At 36.0% G+C, this 18300-nt stretch overlaps 4 protein-coding genes across 6 annotated transcripts; 2 read left to right on the forward strand and 2 right to left on the reverse strand.

Moving 5' to 3' along the window:
- Positions 1 to 1158: 1158 nt before the first annotated feature.
- LOC112561273 lies at positions 1159 to 3971 on the reverse strand. Its single transcript, XM_025233648.1, has 2 exons — positions 3930 to 3971; positions 1159 to 2399 (listed from the first exon to the last, which is right to left on the reverse strand). Exon 2 carries the CDS (start codon positions 2367 to 2369, stop codon positions 1683 to 1685), a length of 687 nt encoding a protein of 228 aa, XP_025089433.1. The 5' UTR covers positions 2370 to 2399; positions 3930 to 3971; the 3' UTR covers positions 1159 to 1682.
- LOC112561572 (mediator of RNA polymerase II transcription subunit 30-like) lies at positions 3926 to 7483 on the forward strand. Its single transcript, XM_025234135.1, is given in 6 exon segments — positions 3926 to 4024; positions 4628 to 4777; positions 4780 to 4868; positions 5667 to 5813; positions 6392 to 6487; positions 6669 to 7483. Coding segments are annotated over 5 exon segments (573 nt in total). The 5' UTR covers positions 3926 to 4024; positions 4628 to 4635; the 3' UTR covers positions 6768 to 7483.
- Positions 7484 to 8778: 1295 nt separating this feature from the next.
- On the forward strand, positions 8779 to 11735 carry LOC112561274 (protein Mpv17-like). Of its 3 annotated transcripts, none has more exons than XM_025233650.1 (7): positions 8779 to 9160; positions 9492 to 9638; positions 9966 to 10055; positions 10264 to 10359; positions 11010 to 11042; positions 11289 to 11341; positions 11559 to 11735. In XM_025233650.1, the coding sequence occupies exons 3-7, from the start codon at positions 9972 to 9974 to the stop codon at positions 11635 to 11637; spliced, it is 345 nt and encodes a 114-aa protein (XP_025089435.1). In that variant the 5' UTR covers positions 8779 to 9160; positions 9492 to 9638; positions 9966 to 9971; the 3' UTR covers positions 11638 to 11735. The 3 variants fall into 3 exon arrangements, with proteins under 3 accessions (XP_025089435.1, XP_025089437.1, XP_025089434.1); XM_025233652.1 differs by having other exon boundaries at positions 9492 to 9578; XM_025233649.1 differs by having other exon boundaries at positions 8785 to 9160; positions 9492 to 9606.
- Positions 11736 to 12647: 912 nt separating this feature from the next.
- LOC112562047 (elongation factor 1-alpha-like) lies at positions 12648 to 16074 on the reverse strand. The gene is given in 10 exon segments (XM_025235024.1): positions 12648 to 13254; positions 13257 to 13305; positions 13414 to 13578; positions 13690 to 13781; positions 13910 to 14098; positions 14101 to 14188; positions 14361 to 14528; positions 14634 to 14813; positions 14953 to 15123; positions 15967 to 16074. Coding segments are annotated over 9 exon segments (1371 nt in total). The 5' UTR covers positions 15097 to 15123; positions 15967 to 16074; the 3' UTR covers positions 12648 to 12958.
- Positions 16075 to 18300: the final 2226 nt, after the last annotated feature.

The raw sequence follows: 18300 nt of genomic DNA on the forward strand, positions 1-18300 counted from the left end.
ATGACTTAGAAGAAAATACTACTTCCCCAAATCTGAATACCCACCTTCTACGCTTAAGATACAAGCCTACAAACATCACCATGAAAAGTAAATGGCCAAAAACACAGACATCAAGACAAAGATACATTTACATTGCCATGGTTTCATTGCCAATGAAGGAGCTGGGACTAGGCTCAAAGTGATAATGTGATTAGGCTAATGTGCTAATCTGTCACAACCTCTATTTGTGCATGGTGGTATTTGTAGATCTGTTATCTGAAAAATAGAATAGAATTATTCACCCACCTATTATGGAAATAGCATCTGTATGGAGCTCAATCCTGTGATTTTTCAAGCAAAAAAAGAAGTTTTGCACTGTATTAGACCTTTAATGTCAAATGCTTCCTAGCCTCTGTGGTTTGTGCCCTTTACTTTCCAACAAAAGTTTGCCAGTCTGAGGGTCCCTCTTGCCTGTGACTAGAAAAATTCTTTCTCCCACCCAGAAACTGTGATAAATCAGGAAGGTAAAATGTGGTATCAGAAGGTTGAGCTCTGCCTTTCCATCTTGATAACCAATAACAGTTCACCTCTCATATGGCCAACAGGCTACAGTACATTCACCTTTAATATTTAATATTATTGTATTTGTTTTTATTCATCATTGGTACTGTTGTTTATTCTTTCGTTGTTCATATGTTATTTGTTTGTTTTCCTGTCCCTCGTATGCTGTCCATGTTTTGTTCTTGTTCTTAGGCATTAAGAGCATGCTCCTTAGGAGCGTGAGTATGAGCTTTATAAATTTTGCATTTTTTATTGGTAGCATTACTATCATTCTTTAATATGCTAATATTTAAATGTTTTTCCTCAAAATGGTGTAAGAAGAAACTTCAACGCTATTAGTAGCACGCTAAATAAATGTGTCAAAAGTTCAAACAAGATTATAGCTAACAACAAAGATAGAATGTTAAGAATGGCCACAATAACAATTCCAGCACCACCTTTACTTAACCCCTTAAATCTAAGTTAAAAATGATCGAAAAACCAAAATTTTCTTTAAAATAATCTAAATATTAATGCATTCATACAATATCCATCCATCAATCACAAACTTGCATGCAAAGATCTAAAGAAAAGAAAATACATATAACCAATTTCTTCTAACTATTTGACAACTCACATCAAAAATTTCTTCCTCCCTGTTGATAAAATGACCTTCCCCTTCAGACTGAGCCTCGATACTTCTGTTGTTTTTTGTATCTGATCTCCCTGGCTGCTTTCCACCACGACGACCACCACGTTTTCCTCTCCGAGAACCTCGCCCTCCTCCACGACTTTGATTTCCCTTGCCTGTGCTCTCTTCTTCATCTGATGCTGAAGTGGAATCCAGTGCAGGGGAGATGCTGATATCTGGTGCACTTTTGTATGGAAGACCTGTTGATATGCCACAGTTTTCTGAACATGCCAACTCCTGATACTTTTCATAGTAGATGTAGCCCCACTGCTTCTGCTTCGATTTCGACCACCACTTTGTCGTGCTTTCATGTCTTTGTTTAGCATTGACCTTGATGGAGATGCCTGGAATTCTGGTTCAGAAAGTGTATTTGAAGATGTTAGATCTGCAATTCTGTCGTAGCTATGTTGCACTGTCCAGCTTCTTTTAAGCTGTGCCCTATCTTGACTATCAGGTAAAGGCCAGCTGTTTTCTATGAGACTAGCATAAGGTCGGAGTAAATCACTATCAAAATCACAGCTTTCCGAAAGTCTTGAAGATTCTGTATCATGCAATTGAATGGTAGACCTCCTGGGCACTGAAGACTTTCTACGAGATTCTGTTTCCCTCTGGACATTGTTTTGCAGCAACTGTGACTGCAGCGAAAGAGATATGGAATCCACTGATCGCTTTGGTTTTCGGCCTCTGCCCCTTCCTCGACCTCGCTGTTTAGCACTGGATTGGGACTCAGCATCCCCTTCACCTGTAGGCTCATAAGAGCTCTGTCTTCCAACTGTTCTTCCAATGATGCCCTCTTTCTACCTCTGTTTCTCACCTGTGTTGAAGAGGTTGCTTGTGAAATATGGCAAAGCTGATCTTCATGACCATCTAGATCAACCTCCTTTTTAATAATTACTCCATCTTGTTGGTCCCGGAGAATATCTTGCTGACGCACTGAAATATAAATCCTCGAGGATGAAGAATCTGTCTGACCATTTGTTACTGCAGAGTCTTCTTGTCTTTCCAGTGGTCCACCACGGAAAGCACTAGAAGCCTTGCTAGTTTCAGTCTCACCTTTGCCATGTATTCCATATAAATTATTAATCTCTATGTTAGGATCCTCTTCCAATGAGGAATGTCCACGTGGAACCTTGACAGAGAGTCTGCCATGGCCAGCCATTAATACAGGCTGTATAAGAAGCTTGTTCACCTGTCAAGTTTTAAAACTCATTAAACAAAGACTATAACGGGCAACAAGCTCAACAATTGTTCGCAAACTGTAAAATTTATCAAATTATACTTAATATGCTTTTCCACTTGCTTCTATTCTGTATTTTTATTTGCAAGTATAATGGTTTGTGTGCAAAAGTTTTTTTGATTAACATAAATATGAACACTTCAGAACAAGAAAATTTATTCTTCATTCAAACTATTTGTTATTCATTTTCGCTAACTTTTCTATTTGCTATGGAGACTTTATCCCCTTTTGCTGAATAATTCTTTTTTTTTTTTTAATCTCTTAAGAGACAATCTGTTTCTTCTCAAAGTACTGTTTAGTATTTGAAAATTGAAGGTTTTTGCCAAAACGTCAGCATTTCATGGCTATTTTCTGGCTTTATGAGCAGTCATGAAAATGGGCATAATTTAATAAAGTTATGAAACAATTTTCTGCACATATTTACATCTTGGTGCATAATATAATCCCTGAAATCTGGATGGCAATTCTTAAATGGTCAGTGCTAAATGTGTGTATTGTGTGGTTTTTGTCAATCTCTCTCTGTGTGTATATGTGAAAGTATATATATATTCATTATCTTGCCACCATCCACCCAACTCATTTCTGGTGAGAACCAAGAGTGACAATAGAGAAATATGGTCCATACTGGAATAAATCTGAGGAAAAGCCATTCTGCACAAAAACTGCAAAGACTGCTTATTGTTAAAATAATGGGTAGGAAGATAATGAGTTGATACTCTTGAGTGAGAATGCATATGTGCAATTAATGAATTATTATGAATGACATTATGAACATAATTACTTTTAATCTCAGAAATTCTCAGTTCTCTTTACACCTCTGTCACTTCATGAATTCAGGACGCCTGTTTAGTAAATCAGTGGGGATAGCAGTTTTTGCATCTGCATTTTTTGGGATGGGTTCATAAGCGTCATCCATATAAAGTTTATGCAGATCTTTATCACTGGTCAGGCGACCATTTAAGTGTTAAAGGTAACTGGCTTTCTGCTAACCACTTTTACAGACCCCAGAAAATAAGGGAACTTGACGTTTAAAAAGAAACCGTGGAATGGTGTCTGCTTAACTTATTTGTATTGTGCTGATCCTGGTGCTTTGCGTACCTATTTCAACCTGTGTTTGTTTCCTTAATAACACAACAAAGACTAATCGTGCATTTAGCTACATCTGTAAACAGATAAGGGTCAAACTTTTACTCGGTTTTAAAACATTATCCTGTTTTGTAACCACATAAAGTTTGGCGCAATAGCAAACCATTCTCCTAATCTGAATGAATGTTAGCCGTGTGGTCTAGGTTATCGTTTCCGACAAATGTTTTGCAGTCAAAATGGAGTAGGTTCGATTCCACTAAAAACCAGTGCCCCTTGCTCTCTTTTTAAGGAAGCTTCTTTTTACTTTTTTGTTAAATGTGCTTCGACACTCATGTCTTTTATAGATCCTACTAAAACTTTAAAACAGAAAAAAATTAAACCAATTTACTCACGTACCCTGCTTACCTCTCCCGGTGCAAAAATGGAGGGTGAAGAATTGTCTCCCTTGTTGTGGCTTCCGGTGCGGGATTATAAACATCACACGAACAGAGGTATGCATGCAGATGCTCGAGTCTAAACAGTCTTCATTTTTGTTTGAAGTCAGATCATTACTTTACGCTAATTCATATGACCCTTTGTAGACGAACAGTAAGCAGTAACTTTTTTTCATTGCTTAACAATTACACAAGTATTGTGTTGACTTTAGTGTCAGTGTACGACTCTGCATGAGACATTTCACAAATAAAAATTTTTAATTGTAATATCTTGTTATTTATTTTTGTTATTTGATTTATGTGTATGAATTAATTTCTAAACTCTAAATACTAAAATACAAGTGTGAAAATGTGTTTCTCCACATGATCATTGCCCAAATATCTTTTAATCAAGCAAAGAAGAATTCATCCATTGTGTACATTTGTTTTTTAAGATGTATTCATTGAAACAATAATTTAAGTTATGCGGCATTAAACATGAATATCTCCAGATATTTTTCCAATGTTAACAAGACTTGTTTTTAGGTTGAAAATTACATTTCTCATTTTTACTTTTGGGTTTGATTATTTAGATTTTTATCCTAAAGTACTCATGACAGAACTTATATAAAGCATATGTTTTATGTATGTATGACATTTTACTTGTGTTAACATTTCAAGCTTAAGTCATGATGGCAGAGCGTCCCACAGGATCACATCCATATCCTCTCACATCTCAGCAGTCAGCACCAGGAATTTTGCCATCTCAGCAACAGGCACAACAGATGCAACAACAGCTAATACCACCTGCTGTCAAAGATATTAATGCTGTGAAATTTGTCGTGTCGGCCAGGAGACTGTACATGACATAGTTTCAAAAGCTCAAGAAATCTTCCAGATTCTCTCTCCCAAGAATTTACAGGTATGAATTTCATTTTTGAGATGAATTTATATGTTATAATTTAAAGGCTAAATTTTCACTGTGTAGGAAAGAATGGATTTGATCCAATGAAGGAGGTGAGGATACTTATCATGAAAGCAGTTAGCAAAGAATGACCACAAAGGTACCCAGCACTACATGTATATCTCACCTCCTTCGCTCAGGCTGAGGCATTCTTTCTCACCCTTAAAAGTTGAGCGTTTAAGGCACTATAGCAGGAGGTGCTGTTAGTTCATTTAAGATATTTCTGATTTTGTGTTGGATGGTGGGTGTTGTTCTGACAAAGATAATGAAATAGATAAAAAGGCCAACTAAAATATGTATTATGAATTTTATACCTTCAAAAATATATATATAATTTTTGAAATATTATATGTACTTATGTATTTAGAATATAATCTTTAAATCTGTGTTTTATAAATTTACTGCTGCATTTTTTCTTGCTCTTGTTTTATAAACAAAACATAAGTTTGCATTTGTTTTAGTGTTTGTTTCCAGTTGAGAATGTTTTAAGATATTTATTGTTCTCATAAAGTCAGATAACCCTGTCACCTGCTGGGCTTTGCTCAGTCCCCGATCTGTCAAATCAAGAGATTGAAGTAAACTGAAATAATGCCTGTTAAATATTATCAAAGAAGTATATTTATTATGTGAAAAAAGTTCGAATAGAGCTTGTTTTTAAGCAGTGCCTTCAGAAGAGTCAATGGTTACACATCGTGTAGCTTCATGTTTTCAATCATGTCTTATAGCAAGGATGAGAGGTAGAATGATACTTTGCAGTTGAACATGAATTCACAGCAGCACCAGGAGAGAAAGGCCAAGCTGGAAGATTGTTTGAATCATGTGACCATGCAGTTTCGCAAACTACGGGTCATCCATGACAAGGTTGTGGAGATTACCAGCCAGATGGAAGAACCGCAAGAGCAGGTGATAGTTTTGATAAATACCACATACCAGCTAATTACTTGATCAAAAATGTGATTGTAATTTACTGTGGAGATTTTAAATTCTAAAATTTTTTGTACATTCGTTATCACTGTATTTTCCTGTGCACCCCTTTCAGCAAAGCAAATTATTTGATAAAAAATGTGATTGTAATTTACCATCGAGACTGTAAATTTGTTGAATTTTTGTGCATTCTTTTTCACTGTGCTCTCCTGACTACCTCTTTTTATTGTTTAAATGTTCACTTGAAAAAGTTCTGTCCTTGGATTTTTTTTTTCAGAGTTGACAATATGGTTGAGCAATCAAAACAAATGTGCTTGTTCAAGGATACATCCTGAAAGCCTTTCTGCCACCCTGTCTTGTGTTATTTTGTGTAGCTTCTACATCAGGCATAGTTCTTGTTGGCGTCTTTATAGTAAAATGTTTCAACTATTATGAGTAATCATACTAAAAATTCAATATTTGTTTCATTTATATAATTTTTATGGAAAACAAGCTTTGGTAGATTGTGAGAAAACTTTAAAAATTTAAACAAAATGTTTTGAATTTCCTGTTTACAGCAATTAATACCTATTGTTGGAGTGGATACGGAACCTGTTGTGCCTAATACAGATGTCTATCGAATGACTGTAGAGCAGCATAAAGAAATTGTTGAGGTCAGCACAGAAAGTTCATTTTCAGTTTCTTTTTTTTAAATGAGGTGGGCATCCACTTAGTTTTGAAAATATTATGTAGCACATTTAAATCATTCCCATTTATATTTATTAACAATTTCTATAAACAACTACAAAGATATAAGCTGATGCGTCGATTTTTTTTTTTTTCTCAATGTTGCAGCAAGTACGTCTAAAAAATCAGCAGCTGAAAGAAATCATTGATCAGATTCGTACCATTATCTGGGAGATCAACACCATGATAACAATGCGAAAGACATGACACTCTTCTTGTTGGAGGCCTGGACATTAGTGGAACATTTTGCTGCTCAGTCAATGCAGACGAATTGATGTGATTGAGCTTTAGCTATGAAAACGTTCACACCTGCAGGTGTAAACTGTATAAGAGGAAGAGTTAAATTGGTGCTGTCAGCTTCAAACGAGAGATGTGTCCTTACAAAAATATTCACATATTTTTTAAGGATACTTTTCTCACTGCACATATAAAAGTGAAAAGAATTGCAATTTACTTTTAGAAATGCCATTCTTTTTTGACTGTACACAATATTTCAAATCATGAAAAGGTTAATATCAGTGTTCCTTATTCTTCGTAAGTGCAAACATTTACTCTAGATCCTATTAAAGGAATACGTCTATTTCTGTTTTATGCAGTTTTATGCAGTTTCCAATTCCCTTATGATTGCTGGCAATGAAGTTATGATGAGACTGTCCTGTAGTAAAGGTGGTAGAAAAAAAAAACTAAATCTTTACACTCAAGTTAAAAATAGCACTGACTGAAGCTTTCAACGTGCATCCACACATCTTCAGTAACTAAAAGATGGACTCTGGAATGTAACTGAATAAGACTATTGTAAAGGTGGGTTTTTTTTACTTTTTTTAATACTGCTACTTCCGCCTGCAATTTCCAACAAGTTACCTTTTTTGTTTGGTTGATGGGAGGGTATTAGTGTTGTTTTAAGTAAACTAGTGAACTTATGAGTATTTGGGTGGTAGAAAAGAGCAATTTTTTTTTTTTTTAAATAGGCCATCGACTACAGTTTAACTTGTTGTTGATGTTTTGGTGCCCAACCCTCCTCCTTTTTCAGCCGGGCTTGGGACCGTCCTTGGCGGAGGGCAGCCAGCCCTGTAAACAGAAGAAAAGAGCAATAATTTATATAAATTGCTGTTGGACAAGGACTGAATGCATTTTTCATCAGATGATCAAACTACTGCACAATATATCATGTAAAGTACAACACAAATCAAGCAGAAAAATAGAGTAAAAGAGGGGATCACCTCACTGGAAGACAAGTGGCATCATTACCTACCAAAAAATGTAGATTCACCTTAGTCATTATCAACTACAATTGGTGTACAGATCAGAATGCTGTATATAATGTATAATGCTCACAGTAAAGAGAATTTCCATAGATGGATGTGGAATTCATGTTTGAATATGAAGCAACGGACTAGCAAATGTCATCATGGTGAGAAAGGAAAAATGAAAATAAACGAATCTTTTTCTAACATCATTTCAAAATGGCTTTAAAATGTGTAGCTACGTGGAGAAAGTGTGTGTGTATGAGAGAGAGCAAGCTTGTGTCTTGAGACTAAGAGCAAGTCAACAAACCACATATTTTACTATGCTTGTCAGTATGGACTTGCTTGTTTTTCATAAACAGAAGGGGGATTATTTTCCACAAATTTCATAATCAGCATCTATCAATACACTTAACTCAGAAAAGCCTTTAGAAGAGTTGCTATTTGTTTTAGATTACTCAATAAGTTTTTGCATTATTTCTATTTTATTGAAAAAAAGGTATCTACAAAATCTAGACAAAGATAAGGTCTATGCTAGTGCTAAGGGCCATGAGATAATGGAGATGTTTCTTATATTGTATGCGCAGCTGCATTAGGTTGTAAACAGTGATCTGGAGAAATTTGACACACAGCAGCATACTTCAACACCTTTGTAAGTGGATGTGAAATGAAACAAATGTCATTCTGGGTCAAGGGGGTTATGAAAACTGCTGCAGTGCTACACGTACATATTCTGCCAAATTTGGGATTGCACTTCAAGTTGTTGGAACTACTAGAGTAGACGAAACAAAATTACAAGTATCTTGCAGTAATAGAGAAATGCATAAAAACAATCAGAAGAATAAATGACAAACTCAAGATGCACGTAAAAAATAATTATGCTCACCTTGTGAAAAACCAAATATTGCTTCTAATTAATGATAAAGCAAAACAAGGCTTAATATAAATCTTGCTATCACAGTTGTAAATGTCAGGAAGCAGCTCACTACAACCTGTCCCACTCTCTTTCCACTCAGACCCTGCACCGTCAGTCGCTATTTCTTATAATCACTCTCTTTGTTCAGTGTCTTCGTTCCTTTCGTCGATTGTTTTGCCGAGTTCTCGTGATCCAAACAAGCAATTCAACTACTACCAGTCTGAAATAATTATTCCTCCCTCACTATAGGGAATTATTGAGCTCAGAACACCTGCCGTGTACGCAATATTTTTTGGAGCTGACGATCGACTGACCGACGATTCCTTAGACTCTAGAGTAGCCTAATAGAAGTTTTCACATTAGTGCCATGGCTTTTCTGTGGCGTGGCTATGTCCATGTGCTAGGCAAGTACCCTCTCCTGACTATGTGTTCAACAACAGGTAATAATAAAGTCTTTCTCCTACTCGCTGACTACTACAATCTAGTAATTTAATCTAGCACGGTTTTTTTTACTTATTTTTCCCATGGCTTTTTTTACTAGAAAATTCCACTTGCTGAAAACGAAGACACAAATATACTTGAAAGCGAAAGAAATGCACAATATCGTGTGTGTTTTGACTATTTTATGGGAAAAGTTATTATTCTAAAAACAAAAATGCTAATGCAATGTTAGTTTTCATTTAAAGCTTGAACATGTGATCTTTAAAACAAAGCAGTACCTACATTTAAAAAAGCCGCGTGATGAGATCCAATGTATTTATTTGCTCGCAGGTACACTGATGGCAGCTGGTGATGTTATAGCCAAATTGCGATAGAGAAGACACCCATGAAAGATATCAATGGGATTCGCACTGGAAGGTTTTTTGTGCTTGGTTTTTGTGCCTTGGTAAATACTTGATAGACCACCTTCACTCAATAGTATGTTTATTTTAACAGTTTGTTTGTAAACAGTGTATACAGTTTGCCCTGAAAAATATAATTTCAACTTTTTGTAGCCTGAAAGGATCCAGAAAAAAATGTGATTAAACAAGAAATATAATAGCAGTTCCTCAGCTATGCTGTCTACCTCATATCATTTTTTATACATGTTTGCATTGTTTCTCTATTTTAGCGGAGATCATTGCATAATTTTAAAAAGTTACAGTTGCAGGTACAGTGCAAGTAATATTCACAGTTCCAGAACCTTTTGTTTTATATTTGATTTTATTTACATACACTAATTTGTGTATGTGGTTTGTTTTTTAGGGCCCAATGATGAGGTACTGGTACCTATGCCTGGACAAAATGTATGCAGGAACACGCTATGCACCATTCAAAATGGTTCTTACGGATCAGGTTATACATATTGTTTGTAACATTTAAGTAATGTAGTTTACTAACGCCTTTTATGCTTTCTGGTAATAACCAATACTATAAAGTGGTAAGTGTTACAGTTTTTTACTTTCTTTTAATATAATAGTGAATCTAAAACTTTTTCAACAAACAATGTTAAAATTAATCCTACATTACAGCCAAGGTTTCTCTTCTTAAAACTCTTCTTCAGATGATTGGAGCACCTATTGTAATTACTACATTCTTAGCCGGCCTGGGTATTCTGAAGGGGGAAGACTCAAAACAAATTGTACAAAAAATAAAGATGGTAAGTTTTGTCATGGCTTCAAAACGTTTTTGATGATGTGATTAATAGTACAGAAGTAGTGTGCGTGTGTGAGACCAAGAGAGAATGAGAAAAACTACAAATTGTTTTATTTAGTATGGTCATTCCACTTAGATGTAAGAGGTGAAAGGTTTAACGTGTATGACACTATTTTTTTAAATTGTAAAAAGCCTTGAAATGCAAACAAGCCTTATCATTGCAGGACAGTGTCTATGAAGATAAAAATGCTTGAAATATTGTAGCATTTACTATAATGAAAGAGAAAAATTCAAGGTTTTACTTTGAGGAAATGAACTTTACTGCAAATAGATTAATCTTAAAGTATCTTATAAGAAATTTCAGCTAATTTAATGTACAGTTTATCATTCCCCAATCAAAATTGTAAAGAGAAATGAGTAAGAGGTAAGGGTTAAAAGTAAATATTCCATTGCTATGAGGGCAGTAAACTGTTTTAAGTGGTTCCTTTGTGACCTCTGGAAAGCAAGGCCCAATAAGCTCCTTCCACCTTTGTTCACAAACTGTTTACTTAAAATAAAAACATGTACAGATACTTGGTTTTTGTACAAATCAGTTTTAAGTGTGTGTACTCAAGTACACATAGTGTAATATGCATCATATCTGCTTGCTTGCAGAATTTTGTTCCTCTTATGATCAACAATTACAAGGTATGTTGTTCTGTTTATCTGATTTTAAGTACAAAGTAATTAAAGCTTTATCATCATATGATGCTGGTTATCAAGTTCTTTTTTGGGAATGTTGCTGCAAATGTGTGCTTAGTGTTAAGAAGCATTTAGTAGAATGTGCTTATACCTTATCATCTTATTCTTTATCTGTTTAAAAAAAAAAAAAAAACTCTTTTGTGACAAAGCTGCATTTTCTCTGCAAAAATGTGTTCCTGGTTTTCTTTCCAGATATGGCCAGCTGCACAGATTATAAATTTTTACTTTATGCCTCTTCAGCATAGGTAGTATATCATTTTGTATGCAAATTTCATCCTGATTTTCAAATTTGATCTTTGTATTTTTTGTTTTACATTGCAAGTGTTAAATATTTTCACTTAATGAAATTATAGTAACTTGCCTTTTCTATATTTAAACACATTCTATAAACTTCATCTGAATTACATTTATACTGACGATTGTAGATTTTGGACTACGAACTGCTTTCTGATATTATTTCAGGGTCCTGTTTGTGAACTTTGTGGCACTAGGATGGAACACATTCTTGGCCTGGTTCAGTGAACGCAGTGAGCAGAGATAAGGAAAAGATGACAACTTTATTTGCTATGATGTGTCTGTTAAATTTTAATGAAGCCCGACATCTTTCTAGGTCAGAGCATAATCATGAATTAAATCAGTTTTTACCTGTAAGCTTTCCTTTGTCACTTGAATGGCATTTGGTAAAGATGCAGCAGCTTCTCGCACACAGTATGTTAAATGCAACCGAAGTTTGTCAACAATGGTCTGCCTAAATCAATAGTTTTAGATCGTTCAGATATAGGCAAGACCTGAGGGAAATGTTGCCTGACTGAGAAAAGGAAACAAACACAAAGTAACCATGCCAAAGGCATTGGTTGTGGTAGATAGCAACACTTCTTTCTGTTGTTAATGACAATAACCATCGCAATAAAAATTAAAACCGAATCGCATATAGAGACACTAGAAAAACTGTTAATTCGTAGAAACAGTGCACAACAATGTGAAAGCATTCTTTTCCATTAATTTATCTTTTTAAGTAAAATAATTAGCATTTATAAAGCCCTTAAAACACAAGAAAAAGCCATGAAATTCTAACCAGATGAGGGCAGGCCAGACAAGGATGTCTCGTTGAATTTTGTTTACATGCCATGTCTAATATAGATGCAAGCAACCTTGCATTGGGCAAGAGGAATTGTATAGTTTTATCAGTAAACAAGTGCGAGATCAAATCCCAACCAATTGTACATATACAAACTTCTAAATTTGCATGTTTGATTAGGAATCCCTTCTAATTTTGACGTGCGTTCATGCATTTAATTTTTCCCTATGGAATGTATAAAAAACGCAACCAAATGTGGAAATTAATTTTAAATGAAGATTGATAACCTCGGATGGACAGGTTTGGTTAGGCTTGATCACAATTAATGTCATGTTTATACACGGGCATTTTTTTTTTTGGAAAAAGTACTAGCCTGTGTGCATGGTGGTTTAGGAAGTTGAAATGTATGATATCTTTAAACCACACTCAGAAAACCATTCACCCATAACACTCATACAATGTGCAAACTTGAATTTCAACTGAACTTTTTAATGTCGCCCTTGATTCTTTGTACACTTCAATTAAATAACATCAAATAGCTCTTGCTAGGTATCATTCAAAGCTTTTTTCTCCTGAACTCTTTTCTGTGTAGCTTAGACTGAAGAAGCCAGAACGACAAAGAAATCAAGATCAATCGAGTTTGCCGTTTGGAAGGCAAGAAACCTAAAGGATAATAAAATGGTACAGACACTGGGCAGCTTTTACCCGAGCATGGGCAGGTGGTAACATCGACAAAGTTCAGAGCAGTAGCAGGTTCGTGGCCTGGCAAGGGTTCCTGTAAACTTCACTTCTTCTTGGCTGCAGATTTTGTCATCTTGGCTCCAACTTCCTCTTTGGTCACAGACTTGATGACTCCAACAGCCACGGTCTGCTTCATGTCACGAACGGCAAAACGACCCAGTGGTGGGTAGTCAACGAAAGACTCCACACACATGGGCTTGCTTGGTACCAAGTCAACCATGGCAGCATCTCCGGATTTTACGCTCTTGGGATTGTCTTCCAGCTTCTTGCCAGAACGCCTGTCACATTTTTCCTTGATCTCAGCAAACTTGCAGGCAATGTGGGCAGTGTGGCAATCCAAACTGGGGAATAGCCATTTTTGATCTCACCAGGGTGGTTGAGGATGATGACCTGCAAAATGAAAATTTTTTGTAAAAATAAATAAATAAATAAAATAACCGTTGGTCCATTCACTATCAGTCATTATTGTAACGAATAAAGATAATAAAAATTAAATACCTGAGCATAGAAGCTCTTTGCTCCTTTTGGTGGGTCATTCTTGCTATCACCAGCAACGTTGCCACGACGAACATCCTTCACAGAAATGTTCTTGACATTGAAACCAACGTTGTCACCAGGAAGGGCCTCAACCAGAGACTCGTGGTGCATCTCAACTGATTTCACCTGAAAATTTTAAAAAATGAATTAAACAACATTACAAAGTTTTGCAGAGACATGCAACATAATCTTTGGAGTAAATGAAGCTTTTCTTTAATAAAGGTAAACCGGTCATACCTCAGTTGTGATTCCTCCAGGAGCAAATGTAACTACCATGCCAGGCTTCAGGATGCCAGTCTCAACACGACCAACAGGCACTGTACCAATACCTGAAATACAATAAGTTCACCTTTTCATTAAACTCTACAAACCAAAATTCTTGTTCCCACAAATAGTGTGACAAGTATTCTATGGAAAAAACAAATTACTAATACATTAATAAGCAAACAATCCTAACCTCCAATTTTGTATACATCCTGGAGTGGCAGACGGAGTGGCTTGTCAGTAGGGCGGCTTGGTGGCAAGATGGCATCAAGGGCGTCAATCAAGGTCTTTCCGGAGGCATTGCCCTCCTTGCGCTCAATGGCCCAACCCTTGAACCAGGGCATGTTATCGCTAGGCTCAAGCATGTTGTCTCCATTCCATCAGAGATTGGCACAAAAGGAACTGCCTTGGGATTGTATCCTATCTTCTTGATGTAGCTTCCGACCTCTTTTTCGATTTCCTTGAACCGATCCTGTTTTGTAGGTAAAATAGATCAATAAATATGGCGTGCACAGGAATTGTTGTTCATTAATGTGGTTAATTGTTCCTTGCAGCTTCCACATGTATGGTCCCAATGGACACAAAATGTAATGCATGAACCACACAGCCTAGTTTTAACATCTTAGGTTTTGAATGAAACTTACCTCACTGAAAGGAGGAGTTGTGCTGTCCATCTTATTTACACCAATGATCAACTGCTTGACACCCAAAGTGTAGGCAAGCAATGCATGCTCTCGAGTCTGGCCCTCCTTTGAGATACCAGCTTCAAACTCACCAGTACCAGCAGCAACAATCAGCACAGCACAGTCAGCCTGAAAAACAGGGCAAGGTGGATTATTCAGTAATAGTGATTCATACAGACATGCAAGTGTCTACTTTAGAACCAATGAATCAGAAATAAAAAATGGCATTTCTACCTGTGACGTTCCTGTGATCATGTTCTTGATAAAGTCACGATGTCCGGGAGCATCAATGATTGTGATGTAAAATTTTGCGGTTTCGAACTTCCACAAAGCAATATCAATAGTGATACCACGCTCACGTTCAGCCTTCAGCTTGTCCAACACCCAGGCATATTTGAAGGAACCCTTGCCCATCTGCAGACAGTCAAGTAAAATGCTGGGGTTACAAAAATTTAAACTTTACAAAAACCACACTAATTAGATCAATGTATGGTATACCCTGCACTAAAATTAATTTAAATCTTTTTGCAAGTTGCCATTAAACAATACAAACCTCTTGGGCCTCTTTCTCGAACTTCTGGATAGTACGAACATCAATGCCACCACATTTGTAGATCAAATGGCCAGTTGTTGTAGATTTTCCAGAGTCTACGTGTCCAATGACGACGATGTTGATGTGAATCTTCTCCTTACCCATTTTGACTTTGATGTAGATTTTCAAGAGCTATGGAAAAGAAAAAAAGCAGCAGTAAGCACGTGGCAAATACTAAGCTTTTCGCAGTTTACGGCATGGAAGTACTCGTATTAAATCTACCTTATTGGCTAAGCCGGAACAACTGACTAAAACCACGAAGAGTACTTTACACGTCACTAACTACCAAATAAAACCAATATGGCGACTACCACGTGGGTTGCACAACATTACCTGATTCACTGTTATAGCTACTACATTTAACATAAAACAACTAGCAATTTATTTCCTTTACTTCCAAACGCCCTCGCTTAATTTAGTTCTTTTCCTAAGACGCATAATGAGCACTGCTCCTTAACATATTTTGTAACACCCCTACTACTACATTTTTATAGTCAAGTGTAACTTATTTCAAAAGTCTATTTCATTGCCTGACGAAATACCGCACTAACACTTGATCGGCTCTTTTCCTTTTGTTGTACTTCGATAATTTCACTTTCTAACACGCTTCCTTCCAATATTGGTAGTCGGTATTTCATTCGATTATTTTTCTTCTATAAATTTATGGTAAATTTTAGTACACTGCTGAATTTTCAAGCGTTGTACCTACAAAACTTTTTGAAAGAAAGCCTTTGTTAAATTAAAGTCATTCTGAGAATCCTCAGAAATCTTGTTAGAAATATGCCGGCATTACGACACCGGCGGCTTGAGGCATAATTTTATCATAAGAAAATAAGGTATAAATCTCACTTGTAATTTGTCTCTACCCTTCAGATGATAACGGTATTAAATCTATATCGAATATATTTTAAAATGATGACACGATGGTAAAGAAATAGGTAGATCGCTAACGATTGAAGAAGATGTCTTGCTTACCTACGCAGCCGCTCGTGTCTCAGCAAGAAAGGAAAGAGCACCGGCAGTCACGTGACTATATATACGGGCACTAGAGGGATATCCCTATTTGCGCAGCCGTGGGAACTCCAAACCAGACGACTTCCTGTCATGCGCATACATATGTTTAACCATGTTTCAATCTCAGCCACTACTGTACTTTATTAAGGTATAAACATTTATTCATTCGTATTGTAATGTATCGCTATTGACGCAAACCGTTGTTCACGTGCAAAAAGCATAGCGCATAATACATTCGGTATTATGCTTCGGTTGATGATTGTACCGTGACTTCTAGACATTGTCATTGGATTTCCTACGTCTTAGATTTTGTTCTACTAGTCTTTAGTCATAGTCTCAGCTAGAATTTATTTGCTTAAACAATCATTACTGTATTAGTAGCGGACAGAAGGCAGTAGTTTGAGTGACAAGATTCTGAGAAGGTGTCATATTAGGGCTTAAGAGGGTTGGGTTTACGACTATCACTAAATAGCCCTGTTCTTCCCATCCCCTTCCATAGCCAGTAAATTGTAGTATAACTTGAAGTTACTATAATTTATTTTTGAACTGTTAGTCACAGTCTTCTTAAAAGTATGTTTTCTGTGTTTCACTTGGTGACAAAACACTTCCCTTCCCCCACTCCTCATTTCCACAAACATCCTCCACAAGGGCACAAGGGGGGAAACCCTGCAGTGAAAGGTCGCTTACGCATGTTCACAGGCATACACAATATAAAATGAATTAGTATTTAAAATTGGGCAGATATGTAGCCTTATTGTCACTGTGCGCAAGTATTTTTCTGTGTTTAAAGTAACTGGAGTACATTATAATCTTAAAAAGCTGTTGCAATACTTGATGCAATCCTGTACATTGAAGTAAAAAGATAATTGCACAACCTGATGCAATTCCATTTATATGGTGACCTTTTTTTTTTTAACAAAATAGAAGGTTGCAGTGCCTTAAGCAACACCATGCATTTGTATTTAATTGGTGTCATGTAAAGGTTTAGTTTGTTTTCAGTGAATTTGCGAAGATTCAAAAAGATTTCTTCATCCTTAATGTTTAATATTATTAATATTGTATGGGGAACACTTTAAAAATAAAAATGTAACATTTTATTCCTCGACAGTTTTTAAGCTGTTTATTTCATGTTTATCCACTTTTAAGTAAACTAAAATGGATCTGTAAGAATTCTTGACTCTTTTATTTTTTTTTTAAGGAGTAATGTTTTAATAGAGGCCATTCAATCAGTGCATGAATAAAACTGGTGAATATCCTAGATTTGACTTCCACAAAAATCTTGCTGCATTATACATTGCTTTTTAATGTGATAGTAATTAACTATCTATTTGTTTTAGATTTCTGTTTCATTTCCATTTTGAGACATACTAGATACAATTCATACAATGCACATGTTTTGCGAGAGGCAAGGAAAGGGATGTATAAACGGAACATTATTCACAACATATACAGTATCATACTAGGTTAAGGAGAGACAGCTTTTTTTTTTTGGTCCCATCTCTCGATCTTAGACTATTTCCTTGATCTTTTTGTTACACAATTTATCTATGTTTTCAATGGGTCTATGACGGTGCCAAGTCATTTTCACCTGTAGAACCCATCTTCCACAAATGGCCTCTGCAGCCTGTTTGTTCATCTGGGCTATCTGGTCTGTTTGTTTTTTTTTTTTTTCACCTGATAGATTACTTTCTCCATTTCTTTGCAGTTTTGTTTCTGATCTAGTGACCATGCATGCTTCACATTTTCTCATCTACATTTTGTTGTGCTTTATTGCTTCATGTTGAATATGTGACTGGACATGGTCAACTTTACTTCATATGAGTGTATGTTATTCTGATTTTACTTCATGGATTTCTTAACTACTTGTGGTAACTCATACTTCCTCGGTTCCAAAAATTGACGACTTTCTTCTTCTAGCAGTTATTATTATTATTGTTTTTTTTCGTAAAGTGGTTCAGACTGGTGGAAGGAAAAGACCCTACAGAAATCACAGCATCATCATAAGGAAACCTTATTATTGCCCTATTTTTCTAAACGTCAGACTACGTCCCAGTTAGACCATTCCACTCTTTGTGTAATGACCATATCCTAACTATTCCTGTCACCAGAACAATAACATTTGGTCACAGGACTTTTAGTTGCTGTGCAGTAAAACAATAGAACTCTCTCGCCTTTCATATCTGCTGCCTACCCACCATTGAATCCTTTAAACATGCACTAAAGACACTACTTGTTCTTGAGCATTGCTCCCAACAACAGTCCACACAATTCTAGTCCATCTTCATCTTCCTCTGT

The sequence above is a fragment of the Pomacea canaliculata genome, linkage group LG4 (genome assembly GCF_003073045.1).
Source record: "Pomacea canaliculata isolate SZHN2017 linkage group LG4, ASM307304v1, whole genome shotgun sequence".
NCBI lineage: Eukaryota > Metazoa > Mollusca > Gastropoda > Architaenioglossa > Ampullariidae > Pomacea > Pomacea canaliculata.